Source organism: Saccopteryx leptura, chromosome 3, assembly GCF_036850995.1.
Source record: "Saccopteryx leptura isolate mSacLep1 chromosome 3, mSacLep1_pri_phased_curated, whole genome shotgun sequence".
NCBI classification, from domain to species: Eukaryota; Metazoa; Chordata; class Mammalia; order Chiroptera; family Emballonuridae; genus Saccopteryx; species Saccopteryx leptura.
This window is the reverse complement of record NC_089505.1, coordinates 101263612-101280824: the sequence shown is the minus strand read 5'-3', so window position 1 is coordinate 101280824 and position 17213 is coordinate 101263612. Positions and strand designations below refer to the sequence as shown.

Sequence of the window (17213 nt, the reverse complement as noted above, 5' to 3'; positions counted from 1 at the left end):
CGCTAGAGTGGCTCTGGTCGCAGCAGAGCGACGCCCCGGAGGGGCAGAGCATCGCCCACTGGTGGGCAGAGCTTCGCCCCTGGTGGGCGTGCCGGGTGGATCCCAGTCGGGCACATGCGGGAGTCTGTCTGACTGTCTCTCCCCGTTTCCAGCTTCAGAAAAATACAAAAAAAAAAAAAAAATTAGAATGCAGAGAAATTTGAAAGGCTGGTGAGTCTAAAGGCTCTCTCAGAGCAACTACAAGGGTTACTTTAAAGGTAGTTAGCACAAAAATCTACCAATGCTGGTTTTAAAATGTTGGCACCTAGCAATAAACAAAAGATTTAGGAACGATTTAAATTAAGCTAAATCAATCCATTGTTTTTGATGCCCTGTTAATTCTTTGCATAGCTCCCTTCACAGTAACTTCTCAGAAGAATACCAGAACAAATTTTTTTTCTTAAGCGAGAGGAGGGGAGATAGTGAGACAAACTCCCGCATGTGTCCCAACCAGAATCTACCTGGCAACCCCTGTCTGGGGCCAATGCTTGAATCAACTGAGCTATTTTTAGCACCTAAGGCTAATGTGCTCAGACCAACTGAGCTATCCTCAGTGTCCACGGCCAATGCTCGAACCAGTCGAGTCACGGGCTGCAGGAAGGGAAGAGGCAGAGAAGGGGAGAAAAGGAAGGGAAGAAGGAGAATGAGAGAAGCAGATGGTAGTTTCTCTTGTGCCTTGACCAAGAATCGAACCCAGGATATCCATATGCTGGGCCAACACTCTATCCACTGAGCAAACCAGCCATGGCCAACAAATTCTTTCAAAAAACATTTTATTTGCCTGACCGGTGGTGGCAGTGGATAGAGCCTCAACCTGGGACACTGAGATACCAGGTTCCAAACTCCAAGGCCGCCAGCTTGAACCCAGGCTCATCCAGCTTGAGTGTGGGATCATCAACATGATCCCATGGTCTCTGGCTTGAAGCCCAAGGTCGCTGGCTTAATCAAGGAATCACTGGCTCAGCTGGAACCCCTGCAGCCCCCCACGAAGGCACATATGAGAAGCAATCTATGGGCCCTGGCCGGTTGGCTCAGTGGTAGAGCGTCAGCCTGGCGTGCAGAAGTCCCGGGTTCGATTCCTGGCCAGGGCACACAGGAGAAGCACCCATCTGCTTCTCCACCCCTCCCCTTCTCCTTCCTCTCTGTCTCTCTCTTCCCCTCCCGCAGCTGAGGCTCCATTGGAGCAAAGATGGCCCGGGCGCTGGGGATGGCTCCTTGGCCTCTGCCCCAGGCGCTAGAGTGGCTCTGGTCGCAACAGAGCGACGCCCCAGAGGGGCAGAGCGTCGCCCCCTGGTGGGCGTGCCGGGTGGATCCCGGTTGGGCGCATGCGTGAGTCTGACTGTCTCTCCCCGTTTCCAGCTTCAGAAAAATACAAAAAAAAAAAAAAAAAAGAGAAGCAATCTATGAACAACTAAAATGCCACAACTATTAGTTGATGCTTCTCATCTCCCTTCCTGCCTGTCTCTGTCTATCTCTCTCTTTTGCTAAAATAAATAAATGAATAAAAAATAAACAATTTACCACACACCTCTAATACAGCTAGGTACAGTCCCATGAGCTAGAAACACAGAAAACAGTAATTTAAAAACTTGTCCTAGTTTATCATCAAATCTCTGATTAACTCTGAATGCCAGTTTTTAATACTAATGAGAATGTCTGGACTCGAAAGTATTCATTTATAATCATTATCATTTATTTATTTATTTGTTTGTTTGTTTTTACCTTCGTTAGCCTCTGGCCTTGAATTCTTAATATATGCAGAGAATTTGGCAAAGATGTCCATCCCAGCGGTATTTGATTCCGGGTGTTTTGGTGAAAGCTTTAAGTACCTAAATAGAAAAAGTAATAATGGATTATAGATCTTCCAAAGATGTATTAGCATAAATTCCCTCAGTCAACAAACCATTGTGTTAGCAGTTACTAGACATTACTTTTAACAGTTATTACTCTAAGAAATGCCATCATCTGTTTTCTATGATATTTTTTAAAAAGATGTATTTTTTCCTTAGGAAACAAAGTTCTGTTCACATATTAATATTCTTGGCAACCAAAAGGCACCCGCATTCCACCTCCATTTTATGAACCAAAATGCTAGAGAAACTATTTACTTGGTCAGAGACTTGTGCCAAGCCAATGGGCGCCTTAGAAAAGGAACTCTAGAGCAGCCCTAAGAGAACTTTCTGTGATAATGGAAATTTCTGTATCTGAACTGTCCAATACGGTAGCCTTTTAGTGACATGTGGCTATTTGAATATAAATCTAAACTAATGACAATTAAACAAAGTTAGAAATCCACCTTCTCAGTTGTACTAGCCACATTTCAACTATAGAGCTTTCTTAACTAGGAAGGCTACCCAGGTCCTTGGCGTGCACGCACCGAACAGCCCCGAGCAGCAGTCCCAGAGAGTCCTGTCGGCAGGAAAAGTCTAGACTGGTCAAGAGTCTTATTCATCCACAGTGGGTTAGATACAAAAACAGCAAGAGGCAGAGCGCTCACTTCAGGTCACCCTCCTCTCAGGATTTTATAAAACCTCTCATATACTATTAAACTTTGTAAGGTTGGCACTGAGCAACAGAAAAGCCCTGCTTCAACATCCCTGGGTTTCCCTCGACTATAAAAACAACCAACCTCTAGTTTAAATGTTTTCACCACTGGTAATACAGTACCTTCATTGACTCGTTCCAGTAAAAAACAGTGCAAAGAACTAAATGCCGCTTCAATAATACATCCATGTCTTTCTCTAGCCGCATTTCTAAAATTAGTCTTCTTTTTCCCAACTAATATTTAGCTATACCCACTTTTTCTAATGAAGTAAACTTCGTAATTCTCAAAATAACTTATAGGAAGGTAGGCTTAAATTACAGATCATTTATATATTTGTTATTCATACATATATTCATTTATTCTTATTATTAAGTACTGATTGTGTGTCAGGCATGGTACTAAGTATTGAGATGCAGTAATGAGCATACAGAAGCACACTCACTAGAGACCTATTTTAGCGAACAGGTAAGAGAGAAGGACTGCCAATCGGAATACCCTTATTCATACAGAAATAGGTGCTATTCAAAATTTTTTAAAACGCTGTTCTCTAAAACAGGTTAAAGATGCCCTGTTCTTCCATTCCAGGATAAACCATTAAATTTGTAACATTAATTTAATGCATACAATACTACAGCTACAAGACACCACTCACCTCAATCCCTCATTTTGACTAAAAGAGTATATTCCAGAAAGTTTACATATTTGACCCCCAAGTCACTGGATTAGTTAAAAGTATTGCCAAGCCTGACCTGTGGTGGCACAGTGGATAAAGTCAACCTGGGACGCTGAGGGTCCAGGTTCAAAACCCTGAAGTCGCTGGCTTGAGTGTAGGGTCACCGGCTTGAGCGTGGGACCATCAACATGACCCCATGGTTGCTGGCCTGAGCAAGGGGTCACTGGCTTAGCTGGAGCCCCCCTCCCAGTCAAGGTGCATGAGAAGCAATCAATGAACAACTAAAGTGATGCAACTATAAGTTGAAGTTTATCTCTCCTTTCCTGCCTGTCTTTATCTCTCTCTTAAAAAAAAAAAAAAAAAAGTGCTGCCAAAATAAAACTCAGATTTCCTGTCCCCAGGTACAATGTTGTTTTGTTTCATTATAGATCAGGTTCTCTGTAAAATTCTAAACCACTAGGTCCTAAATTAGTTGCCATCTTTTGTTGCATCCCCCCCCCCACAACTGGATTTTAATAATTCATCCATTATTATTAGTTTTAGCCAAAAGTTTCAAAATGTAATAATTTTTCCTTTACTGTGAACATTCATTTTAACATTTAACAAAAGGAAGGCAAATAATAAAAGGCTATGTGTCAACAACAGAACAGACATGAGCATCTACAGAATTTCAACTTTAAGAGTAGGCCTTTACTCTGTATTACATGATAGACTATTAATGGTAGACTAGCTAATATCTCCATCCTTTTAGGAAAGATCTCATACCTTTCCTCCTTTTTCATACTAGTGAAAGAATAAAGTCTGGTTATACAGCCTATTAAAAATTATCCTTATAGATTCAACTTTCATAGCCTATATTTGTCATTTTTAAGAAAGTTTCATAACACTTCTCCAAAATTATCTAGCTTTCTCTATCTTTCTAGCTTTTTATCAGTAAACTACCCAGGTATACAGGCCATCTTCAGTTAAAAATCCAAGTTTCAAGGCTTTCTGAAAGCTTTAGGGGGATGGCAGGAAGGGATGGAGGAGGCAAAACAGTTACTTCATTCAAGCCAGGGACCTAAAGATAAACACAAAAACACTTTCTTCATAGAAAAAGTTTCTTCTTAAAACCTAAGGTTTTAAGAATACCTTAAGATGACCAGCAAAAGCTGCTGAATTTAAGCTTTTCATTGGTCTCTAAATTCAAATCAACTTTAGAATAGACAGTTGCCTATATTTATAGTTGTCATGATTAAATCAGAAGTGCTCACATAAAGACTTTTCTTAGTATCAAATGCCAAAAACCATGTTATTAGAAGTGCCAGATTCTAGTCTCCCGGCTTGTACAACTCTGCCTGTTCCCCTTCTCCTATCTGGAAACAAGAAGGCTTACAATACGAGTGTGAGGAGAATCAGCAACAGTTAAGGACCCGAAGATCTACCTGCCCTGGAGAGAAAAGACAGTGAGCAGGATGGCCCCTGAATGCCGCAGAATAAAGGAAAGGGAAAGGAACACAAGTGGTGGTCCCAGCAACACTTCTCCCTCCCACTCCTCCTCCAGATACAATTCTGCACTGTTTGATGAGCATTCACATAATGGGTTGCAGAGCCTGTTGAGGGGAAGAAACTCCCAATCCAAACATGCTATTGTGATGCATAAAAATAAAAACTCATCATAAGCTAAACCTCACTTACTTTTTTAAGTGAGAGGAGGGGAGATAGAGAGGCCGACTCCTGCATGTGCCCCGACTGGGATCCACCCAGCAACCCCCTCCGGGGCTGATCTCAAACCAACAGCTATCCTCAGTGCCCGAGGCCAATGCTTAGTGACCTTTGAACCAATAGAGCCACTGGCTACAAGTGGGGAAGAGAGAGAGAGAAGAGGGAAAGGGAAGCAAAGAGAAGCAGATGGTTGTTTCTCCTGTGTGCCCTGACCAGGAATAGAACCTGGGACATCCACATGCCGGCCTGAGCTCTATCCACTGAGCCAACTGGCCAGGGCCTCACCTACTTTTTTAAAAAGGATACATTAAATTCAGTTTGACAACCATCTTCAGTCCAACTTGCTAATTAGAGTAAAGTAAATTATCTTGGATTTCTCTTCTATCCTTCCTCTGAGCTTGAGCAAGCCTTTAATCTAGTAGTCTCTAAAGCATAAGCCCAATTAAAGACCCATTTTACCTCTTATACAAAAGTCAAACTCGATGAAAGGTGATATAGAAAGATGACAGTAGGAGAAACATAGGTTTTTGAAGTCAGATAGACCTGGCTTTGAAAGTGAATGTGTCAGCTCCGTCGCCATGAACCTTGGACAAGTTATTTGGGTGACTCATCTTCAGTTCTTCACAGTCTTTGAGAGGATTGAGGTAATCCACAATGCACAGTACATGGCACATAATTAGCACTTGAATGTTAGTAACAGCAGAGGCTTAGCAACGTCAAAACTACTCCCCTCGGCCCTGGCCGGTTGGCTTAGTGGTAGAGTGTCGGCCTGGCGTGCGGGGGACCCGGGTTCAATTCCCGGCCAGGGCACATATGAGAAGCGCCCATTTGCTTCTCCACCCCCCCCGCCTCCTTCCTCTCTGTCTCTCTCTTCCCCTCCTGCAGCCAAGTCTCCATTGGAGCAAGGATGGCCCGGGCGCGCTGGGGATGGCTCCTTGGCCTCTGCCCCAGGCACTGGAGTGGCTCTGGTCGAGGTAGAGCGATGCCCTGGAGGGGAAGAGCATCGCCCCCTGGTGGGCAGAGTGTCGCCCCTGGTGGGCGTGCTGGGTGGATCCCGGTCGGGCGCATGCGGGAGTCTGACTGTCTCTCCCCGTTTCCAGCTTCAGAAAAAAAAAAAAATACAAAAAAAAAAAAAAAAAAAAAAAACTACTCCCCTCTAAATTAAGTCAATTATAAACTACTTAGAAACTCTCTTTAGGTTATAACCTAAAACAAGGAAATTACCCTTACAGAGAATTTAGCACACTGTGAACCTTTTGTAATAGAAAGATCTCCAAGTTTTAAATTAAATAATTTAAATCAAAAGAAAAGACCACCTCTGGTTTAAGTATCTCTATGAATATGCCCAAACAAAATGGGCCTGAAAATTTTAAATATAAAGAGCAAAGTGAAAATGTTTATCTTCAAGGTCCAATTCAAAAACCTATGTCTTACAGAGGACTGGATGTCAAGAAATCAGAATATGCTGATGTTAGCTCTCCTTATCGTCATGCCCATTCATTTGGAGCAAAGTAACAAGAAGGAATAATGAAAATTATTTTTGTTGTTGAAGAAGGCAGCTAGAAGAGAATGTAAGAAAATGTCCCTTTGTTATGGTTTATAATGTTATCAGCAGACTGATTTCAAAAACTTAAATAAGATATCTTGGAAGAAGTTATGCATTGAACACTTCAGACAATGCTTTAAAACAAAATACAGCTTTCTTCATAGAGACTGGCAAGCCATTCAAACTGTTTCTCTGTTTATAATTTAATGTTGATACAATGATCTACAGTTACATGAGAGGAAGATCACTTTCATTACTGTCTGAGGACAAGCTGGCAGATGTGGAACTTTCCTCAGAGGTGACACACTTTTAAGAATAAAAAGGGATCTAGTAGGTTCTATGATGCAACAATCTTTCAAGTTATTTCTACTAAGTTGAATACATGTTCATAATATATTTTACAAAAAGAGTCCAGTTTTGATGCTTTTGTATTCTACTTATATACCAGGTCTGGAGGAAAAGTCAAGACATAGTCTTATTAATGTTGGTCTGAAGAATCTTTACTGGCGATGGAAGGAAGACTTGGACTCCTGGTAAGCAGAGATAAAAGAAGTTGGGGGTTCTTAGGAAGAAAGAGGATCAGCTTTTATAATACAGAATTAAGAAAGTAAAATTTTTGCCTGACCAGGCAGTGGCGCAGTGGATAGAGCGTCAGACTGGGATGTGGAGGACCCAGGTTCAAGACCCCGAGGTCGCCAGCTTGAGCGCGGGCTCATCTGGTTTGAGCAAAGGTCACCAGCTTGGACCCAAGGTCGCTGGCTCCAGCAAGGGGTTACTCGGTCTGCTGAAGGCCCACGGTCAAGGCACATATGAGAAAGCAATCAATGAACAACTAAGGTGTCGCAACGAAAAACTGATGAATACCCGCCCTCTCAGTCTTCACCAGGAAGAAAAAAAAAAAACAAAAACAACAACAACAACAAAAACTGATGATTGATGCTTCTCATCTCTCTCCGTTCCTGTCTGTCCCTATCTATCCCTCTCTCTGACTCTGTCTCTGTAAAAAAAAAAAAAAGAAAGTAAAATTTTAAGCTTAATACAAGATTGCTAAACATAGGACAATTCTGTTCACAATAGAAAATGAGTTACTTGTAAACAGAGGTATACTTCCAGGCATACCTGCAAGTCTCCAAAAGAAACACTACTGATTTAAAATTATTCTTTTGCCTGGAATGACCGTCACTCCTTCATTCACCTGCCAAATGCCACTTTTTTTAAATTAAAGTTTAATTCAAGTATCACCTCTTCTCTAAAGCTTTGTCCACTTCCAGTCACTTTCCCACACCACCACCCCCATGTCCACCTGTATTTAACTGTACTGCAGGCAGGAACTGTGTCTTACTTGCTTTTGTGTCCACAAGGCTTTGCTGCCCAGTAACTGTTTACAGAATGATGAATGAATGAATGAATGAATAAATGTCAAGTAATTAATTATTTTAGAACTATCTGACCCAATAATCCCATGCCTGGGAAATTTATCTGAATATGAAAGATAAGTAACATTAACTAGCAAGAAAGACTTGAGCCAGGAAAAAAAAAAACCTTTTGGTTTTCAGGATAACAAAACTGGAAAAGCCTTAAATAAATCAATAATACTTTAAACCAATGCTAAGATTACAATATGATGCAAAACTACATATAGTGGTACCTTGACACATGAGCACTTTAAATCAATTTGAGAGATAAGCAGTCACTTGCAGAATTTTTTGCTTTAAGTCATGAGTAGATATTTGAATCACAAGTGTTGGACAAATGAGTTTATAAAATTTGTGTTTTTTGAGTTTGCTCACTTTTATTTTTAAAAATGGGGCTAGGCAGCTGTCTGTGAAATTGCTAATTACCTTCCTCCTTGGGAAGGGCCATTGTTATGCTAATGTATCCTCCCCCCTCCACCAGCATCTTTGCCTGACCTTGAAGGTAAATACACTTCATAAACCAGTTTATTTCTTTACATTCTCCCTTTGTGTGTGTGTGTGTGTGTGTGTGTATTTATTTATAAAGTACATTTTCTTATTTAAAAGCATATAAAACAAAAAATTTGTGTGGTTTTGGGGGGCCAGAACGGATTAATTGCATTCCCATTAATTTAAATGGAGAAATTTGATTTGACACATGAACAAACTGAGTCACGAGCTCGGCCATGAAACAAATTAAAATCATGTGTCAAGGTACCACTATATTTGCAATTTAGGTAACTGCCATGAAAGTTCATCTATTCCTCAATAGTACCTACATTACAGGAAATTGTACTTTAAAATTGTTCACCACGTAGGACCTGGGGATCTAGAACATCTCAAAGAAATACATAAATAGAAAGTGAGTCCCAAGGGACATAGTCTAAAAAGTCAATTCCCTTGGGGGTAGCTTCAGGACATTACATTTAAAATGACCAGACAGGAAATCCCCCAACAACCTGCACCATACATCTGCTTAAACATTCTGGCTGGGTTCAGTTCAAGCCTGTCTTTCCCCTTCTCTTCTCCCTAAACCTGTATCCCTCAAATAATCAGCCTTTCCTGACCTACCTACAGGCCCCAAACCTACTTTTACCATATATTCTACAACTTAATCAGAGTCCTGCCTTTCTTAGTATGGCTATTGGCCTAGCCAGAAGCCAATTGTGACATCTGTGTAGCATTAATTATAATAAGTGAAGAGAAGCCCTGGTCATTCCAACTTAATTTATGAGAATTTAATTCAAGTACCATCAGGAGAAAGGTCTCTAAGGGCCAAATAAGACAAAGCTTTAAAGAGATGGCAGTATTTCCACGCATATTTTCTTTGATACTCACTTGGGAGGGCAGAGGACTTCTTCAAGAAATTCTTCAATCTTATTTACATCCGTTTTGACTTCATTGTTGAAAGTTATAAATGGTGGGTGGGTCCCGGGAGCCAAGTTCTGCAGGTCTACAGGCTTCCTGTTAGGCAAAATAGTGGTCAAAATTGGATCATTGTTTTACTCTGAGAAGGCAACAATACTTGAAATTCTCAAAGTGGTTTTACATTTTAAAACATGTAAAAATGAATTGTAGTATTCTGTCCACTAGCATAACAGCAATAATACTCGATAAAAAGCAAACCTCACCCTGGCCGGTTGGCTCAGTGGTAGAGCGTCAGCCTGGTGTGCAGGAGTCCCGGGTTTGATTCCCGGCCAGGGCACACAGGAGAAGCACCCATCTGCTTCTCCACCCCTCCCCCTCTCCTTCCTCTCTGTCTCTCTCTTCCCCTCCCGCAGCCAGGGCTCCACTGGAGCAAAGTTGGCCCGGGTGCTGAGGATGGCTCTGTGGCCTCTGCCTCAGGTGCTAGAATGGCTCTGGTTGCAACAGAGCGACGCCCCAGATGGGCAGAGCATTGCCCCCTGGTGGGCGTGCCGGGTGGATCCTGGTCGGGCGCATGCGGGAGTCTGTCTGACTGCCTCCCCGTTTCCAACTTCAGAAAAATACAAAAAAAAAAAAAAAAAGGCAAACCTCCACAAAGCACATAATTTACAAAAAAATTAGGGGGAGTCTTTGATTTTTAACCAAAAGACAAAGCCCTTCATTCTCATTCCAAGTTTACGAGGAGCTTTTTAGAAATGGTAGCAGAATGAGGGGGAAAGACTTGAGAACAGGGAAAAGTCAGTCTGTAGTCTCAACTCTGGTACCAACACATTGTGTAAAGATGGGTAAGCCATAATTTAACTAGACCATCCCATTTTTTAAAATGTTTTTGTAAAATATGGGAAAAGAGCAACTGACTCCTACAGTCCTTTTCAACTATGAGATTCCAAATTCAGATGCTACTTCCCTTCCATTTTCCTAGAAGTCTGGACTTAACAAGGAAAAATATCACCAGATTTGACTATCTAAAAATCACAAATTACTTCAATACATATAAGATAGCATAACCAAATAAGAAGCAACATGGAATGGAAAAAAACATTACAGTGAATAAGAAAGGCTTAAAATATAATATATTAAATAATGATTTTGTCTAAATTCATTAAAAATTTCATCAAAAAATCAAATAGGTAGGATGATAGGCCAAAAGAAATTGATAAGCAATAGATAAAATAAATGAAAATATGGAAAAACATCAAAGACTCAATTATCAAATTCAAAACAAAACAATTAATTCATTTTCTTCCTATTAATTAGAAAAAACTGAAAATACACAGAACGCTGATAAAGATGATGAAATTGGTAATGCTTACAACCACTGATAGCAAGGAATGCTGGTACTACCCTATTAGAAAGCAAAATGGCTTATCTAAGCCCACCAATGGATCTTGGAATCAATATGACCACATATGATATGCATCTTAATGATAAAATATGAAGCATCACCACCTATGAAGTATTCTTACCTAAAAAGTTGAACCTGAATCTAGAAGTGGTCTGTTAGGGCAGCTGTCCCTCCAAGCATGATCTGGGGGACCCTTTCACCAAGAGGACCATGAGATCAAAACCATTCTCATAATACTAAGACATCATGTACATTATTATTATTATTATTATTATTATTATTATTATTATTCATTTTACAGAGGAGAGAGACAGACAGGCAGAAAAGTGTGGGAGGAGCAGGAAGCATCAACTCCCATATGTGCCTTAAGCAGGCAAGCCCATGATTTCAAACTGGCGACCTCAGCATTCCAGGTCAACACTTTATCCACTGCGCTACCACATTCCAGGCCTCATGTACCTTTTTCACTCTCATTTTCTCACACCTGTACAGTGGATATTTCTATAGGCTACTTGGTTTTGATAACACAAGGAACAGGATACAGAGAAGAAAATATGAAACTAAATATCTTCTATTAAAGCAGACAATATATAGAGACATGCAAAATGTAAAAACAATGCCATTCTCACTAATTTTTAGAAAATATAATTTTATTACCAATAATGAATGCATAATTGTTCTTTTTAAATGAATTAGTAAATATATTTTAAATTTCTCATCTTTAATTTCTAATATAGTAAATTAAATAGATATAACTCACATAGCCTAAAAGCTCTTTGAGACCCTCAATAACTTAAGAGAATAAAAGGGTCTTGAGACCAAAATCCAGAATTTGGCATAATCTACAATTAATTCAACTGATTGAATTTCTACCAGTCAATGCATGGGTGGGCTGAAGGGAACAAATTTGAGACATAATGAAACATAATGAGAATTTGTTTAGCAACTTACTTGAACAAACCAGCCAAAAACAAAGCTATTTTGGAGATAACCAAGGAAATCAAATTATGCGCTGGGGCTCAGACATAACAGCATTGTGGTTAGGTTAAAAAATGTCCATATTATTTGGAGATGTACACTGAAATTAAGTAACGAGAAATGATATAATTTTAGGGATTGACTTTAAAATCATTAAATTTCAGGAAAAGAAGGAGGAGGGAGAGAGAGAGAGGAGGGGGAGAAAAGTGAAAAAACAAATGATAAGTCTTGATAATCGAATTGAGGTTACGGGGAAGTTTATCCTTCTTGTGTATGTTTGAAAACTTTCATAATTACAAAGATTAACTTTAAAAATCAATATAATAAGCCCTGGCCGGTTAGCTCAGTGGTGGAGCGTCGGCCTGGCATGCAGGAGTCCTGGGTTCAATTCCCGGCCAGGGCACACAGGAGAAGCGCCCATCTGCTTCTCCACCCCTCCCCCTCTCCTTCCTCTCTGTCTCTCTCTTCCTCTCCAGCAGCCAAGGCTCCATTGGAGCAAAGATGGCCCGGGCGCTGGGGATGGCTCCATGGCCTCTGCCTCAGGCGCTAGAATGGCTCTGACTGCGGCAGAGCCAGAGCGACGCGCCCCAGATGGGCAGAGCATCGCCCCCTGGTGGGCATGCTAGGTGGATCCCGGTCGGATGCATGCAGGAGTCTGTCTGACTTCCTCCCCATTTCCAACTTCAGAAAAATACAAAAAAAAAAAATCAATATAATATTTTGCTTCTAAGAACTCCCCCCCCATTAAGCCCTCTCTACTTTCCTCCTACCACAAATGGCCAGAATTTGAGTAAAATAAAGAATATAAGTGTATTGTAAAGGTGAAACATTTTGTCAAAAAGAATGTTTAGAACAGAGAGGTAGCTTAAAATCTATACTCTGCCCACCTTATCAACTTCCCTCTGTCTTATTCATTTCATTCTCTTTCCCTTTCTTTTCTTGCCTACTCCCCACCCGTCACTCAATTTAGGTTTGGAGAGTGCCTCATCTATGACTACATTCTAATCAAAGACAGAAAGACTCATTAATTACCCTATTAGTACAAATGCTGAGGGCACTGACTCAAAGCCCCTGGCTTGCCAGGTCAAGGCACATACACAAAGCAACTACAAGTCAATATGCTTCTTCCCATCGCCTTTCTCTCTCTCCTCCTCTTTCTAAAATCAATCAATAAAAAACCCTTAAAAATTGTTTTGTATCTGAACATTTTAAAGTAAAAGAAAGAAAACAAAAGTAGCCTAACTGGTGGTGGCACAGTAGGTAAAGCGTTGAAACCCCAAGTCACTGGCTTTGAGTGCGGACTCGTCAGCGCAGGCTTGCCGGCATGAAAATCCCAAGGTTGCTGGCTTGAGCAAGGGGACACTGGCCCGACCATGGTCAAGACACACACGAGAAGCAATCAATGTACAACTAAAGTGAAGCAACTACAAGTTGATACTTCTTGCCCTCAAAAATATATATAATCTTATGACCAACAAAGAGTCCATTAAATGTCTAAGTGTAAAATAATAGGTCTTCTATCTTTTATTGGGGGTTTTTTATATATAGAGAGAGAGACAGGAAGGGAGAGAGATGAGAAGCATCAACTAGTAGTTGTGGCAACTTAATTGTTCATTGATTGCTTCTCATATGTGCCTTGACAGAGTGCTCCAGCTGAGCCAATGCCCCCATGCTCAAGTCAGCAACCTTTAGCCTCAAGCCAGTGACCATGGGATCATTTTGATGATCCCACACTCAAGCCGGTGACTCCCGCTCTCAAGCTGGAAAGTCTGAACTCAAGCCAGTGATCTCAGGGTTTCAAACCTGGGACCTCAGTGTCCTGGGAAGATGCTCTATTCACTGCACCACTACCAGCCAGGCATAACATAGGTCTGTGTTTTTCACAAGTATTTTTTTCATAAATAGGATGGAGTAGGATAAAGAAGAGAGGAATTAATGCTTTAAAATAACCCCTGAGGTGAGGGAAGCAAAATAAATAACACGTATTACTTCTATAAAAAATTATGACAGCCTGACCAGGCGATGGCGCACTGGATAGAGCGTCGGACTGGGATGCAGAGGACCCAGGTTCAAGACCCCGAGGTCGCCAGCTTGAGCACGGGCTCATCTGGTTTGAGCAAAGGTCACCAGCTTGGACCCAAGGTTGCTGGCTCCAGCAAGGGGTTACTCGGTCTGCTGAAGACCACGATCAAGGCACATATGAGAAAGCAATCAATGAACAACTAAGGTGTTGCAACGCGCAATGAAAAACTAATGATGGATGCTTCTCATCTCTCTCCATTCCTGTCTGTCTGTCCCTATCTATCCCTCTCTCTGACTCTCTGTCTTTGTAAAATAAATTATGACAGCTTTTAAGTTTTCCAAACAAAAATATTTTTAGAAGGCCAAGAAAGTTAGCATGATAGAGAAGAACCAAAAAATGAATAAAAAGGACCTGATTAAAATCTCAAATTGAATAGTTCTGCTATTTACCAGCTAAGGCACTGACAGACTCTTTGGGCCTGGATTTTCTCATCTGTACTATGAATAAGACCTGCTTTGCCTGTAAAGAGCAAATCAAATAATGCACGTGAAAGCCATTGCTGCTTTCAGTATCACACTAACAAAGCATTTTGCAGGCAGTTTTAACCTCTATTTGAGTCTGATGGTTCAAAACTGATTATTTACCATTGATTGGTAGTAAGAGATCTGATTAATGTAGAAGCGTGTAAGTGAAGTGAAACCAGGCATATAATTACCATTTATGCATTAATATTAGTGACTAGTTAACAGGCCATCGGTTTCTGCTGAAAGGCTACACAGACTTAAAAATCAAAGATGATGAAACTATTTTCTAAAATTAACTGCTAAGATGAAGGACAACCATGCTAGGTCCTTACTCCAAGTGAAAATAGGTTTGAGAAGAAATTTTAATGTCTCGAAATAGATTAGGAGATTTCAAATAAATGGACAAGTTGAAAGCACTGAGGTGACTCAGAAGGTATATCAAGTCATCAAACAAACAGAATCTAAGATTCTTCAACTCTAGTTCTCACCTGGCACTCCGAGGCCTCAGGTGTTCGTTTGACCCACAAAGGCTCATTTTACAGATGCTTTTCAGAAAGTTAACATTTCAGGAACTGCAGTGTGAGATAAATGAAACTCAACTCACAGGCAATGGCTAAAAATTTTAGTACTGTACATCTTTGCTTTATATCATGAAAGGACTTCAATAAGTATTCAACAATTCAGTAAAACTCATCCAAATGTTTTCCCTGAGTGACAGATATCTAGAGAAAGCAAAGCACACAGAATTCATGCCTGGAGATAAGAGCATGAATATACTTCAGTGTTTTGGGTCTTTTTTTTAATGTTACTTATCAAAGTAGTCCTGTTTTTTCATAGTACTCTTTTAGATGAAAAATATATTCTGTTCTCTTCCATTTTGTTCCCAGAAGAAGAAAAGGAAATAAAGAGAAACAAACTAACAGTAAACAGAGAGGGAAAGAAGGAAATGAACAGGAGGAACCTTATAGGAGCTAATACGTTAAGCAACTTAAGTGGCTTAACTCCAATTAAAATTTAATTTGGTACACTTGCAACAATTGCAGGATATCAGACTGGTGGCTCAGTTCCAGCTGCTTGGTATAAAAGGAGTACAGCATGGCCACCGGACACCGAAGCTGATTCTTCAAGATGACCTCAGTGTAACTAGCTGACTCACTAAATGGAGAAAAAACTGCTAAGGGTGTACAGCTTCCACTTCCCTTTAGAAAGTTTTTGAAGGCATAGCATTAATTCACATAAATCAAAAGAATATTGGTCATTAAAAAGCAAATAAGCAAAAAAAAAAAAAGCTTAACACCACAAATCTCTGGGGTTTTTTTGTTTGTTTGTTTGTTTTTGTATTTTTCTGAAGCTGGAAATGGGGTTAGACAGTCAGACAGACTCCCGCATGCTCCCGACCGGGATCCACCCGGCACGCCCACCAGGGGGCGACGCTCTGCCCACCAGGGGGCGATGCTCTGCCCCTCCGGGGCGTCGCTCTGTCGCGACCAGAGCCACTCCAGCGCCTGGGGCAGAGGCCAAGGAGCCATCCCCAGTGCCCGGGCCATCTTTGCTCCAATGGAGCCTCGCTGCGGGAGGGGAAGAGAGAGACAGAGAGGAAGGAGACGGAAAGGGGTGGAGAAGCAGGTGGGCGCCTCTCCTGTGTGCCCTGGCCGGGAATCGAACCCAGGACTTCTGCACGCCAGGTCGACGCTCTACCACTGAGCCAACCGGCCAGGGCCTAACACCACAAATCTCTTGTTTCAATTTACTATTAATTCTTCTTCACTAGATTTGCTATATTATAACACTAAACTCACTAACTGAATCAGTGAATCATGGACTCATCAAAACATACAACAGATCCTAGTTACTGAGCATTTGTCTATTTGTACCAGTTCAAACAGTTAAAGGATTTTATTTATTTTGATTCAATGTGGTATCCAGCTAATCTTGGTCTACTTTAATGGCAATTTATGGAGTAATTGTCTTAAAATAGCACCCATGAAAAGGTTTCAAATACAGCTTCTACAATTCTTAAAAGATTTTATTAACACAGTTTATAGGTAGAGTTTATACTAATCACAGGTTTAGAAAACTATTCACTAACACATCTCTAATTCAGCCCTTAGCGGCCTCAACAGGATTTATCATCTTGGAAATCATCTTACAAAAGAACACACAGACACGTGGCAGCAAAGGTCTCCCTCTGTCTGACTGGCTGGGTCTATCTCTATGTACCTCTCACCAAAATACACATGCGCTCGTGTGGGTATACGTATGATTCAGAATGCATTCGTGAAACACACACCTTGCATGGTTAGGACTGTTCTAAGAAGGCTTTACACAACTCGTGTCAAATTTACAAAGGGGAAGAATGGCGTTTGTACTCTCCGGCCAGCAGCAGGATGGATGATAAAAGGCTGGCCCGCTCCATCCCACTTCGTTTCTCGGTATGTCTCACATGCGCTGCTGTTTCTGAAGATCTGCCTAGAAATCAAACTGATTTTGAGACTTGCTGAAGGCTGTTTGCTGAAGGGTGGAACCACAGAGACAGGATAATAAAAGCACACTATCTGAAGAATCTATGTATTTGGAAATCAGAGTTTGTTCTGAGTTTATAACTGTCTTTTTAAAAAAAATAGACTATACATTTTATTTTTATTGATTGATTTTAGAGAAAGAGGAAAAGAGAGAAGAAACATAGATTTGTTGCCCCACTTATTTATGAATTCATTGGTCAATTCCTGTATGTGCCCTGACTGGGGATCTAACTTGCAACCTTGACATATTGGGATGATTGATGTGCTGCTAATCAACTGAGCTACCTGGCCAGGGCGTAACAGTTTATTAAGGTATGCACAACTATCAGTTTTATCATTTCATTATAACATCTGAAACTATTATAAGATTGTTTAAGGTTAAAAATACCATAATCTTCTAAAACTTTATGCTGTTATTATGGCAATTTACATGTG

The 17213-nt window shown here is 40.8% G+C and overlaps 1 protein-coding gene across 1 annotated transcript in view; it reads right to left on the bottom strand.

Annotated features, from left to right (window-relative positions):
* CLIC4 (chloride intracellular channel 4) overlaps positions 1-17213 on the bottom strand; it is a 76855-nt gene that overhangs the window by 14311 nt on the left and 45331 nt on the right. Inside the window, exons 3-4 of the mRNA XM_066375450.1 lie at positions 9300-9425; positions 1762-1868 (exon numbers count right to left, since the gene is read on the bottom strand). Coding sequence (XP_066231547.1) covers positions 1762-1868; positions 9300-9425 — 233 coding nt within the window. The remainder of the gene's footprint in view (positions 1-1761; positions 1869-9299; positions 9426-17213) is intronic.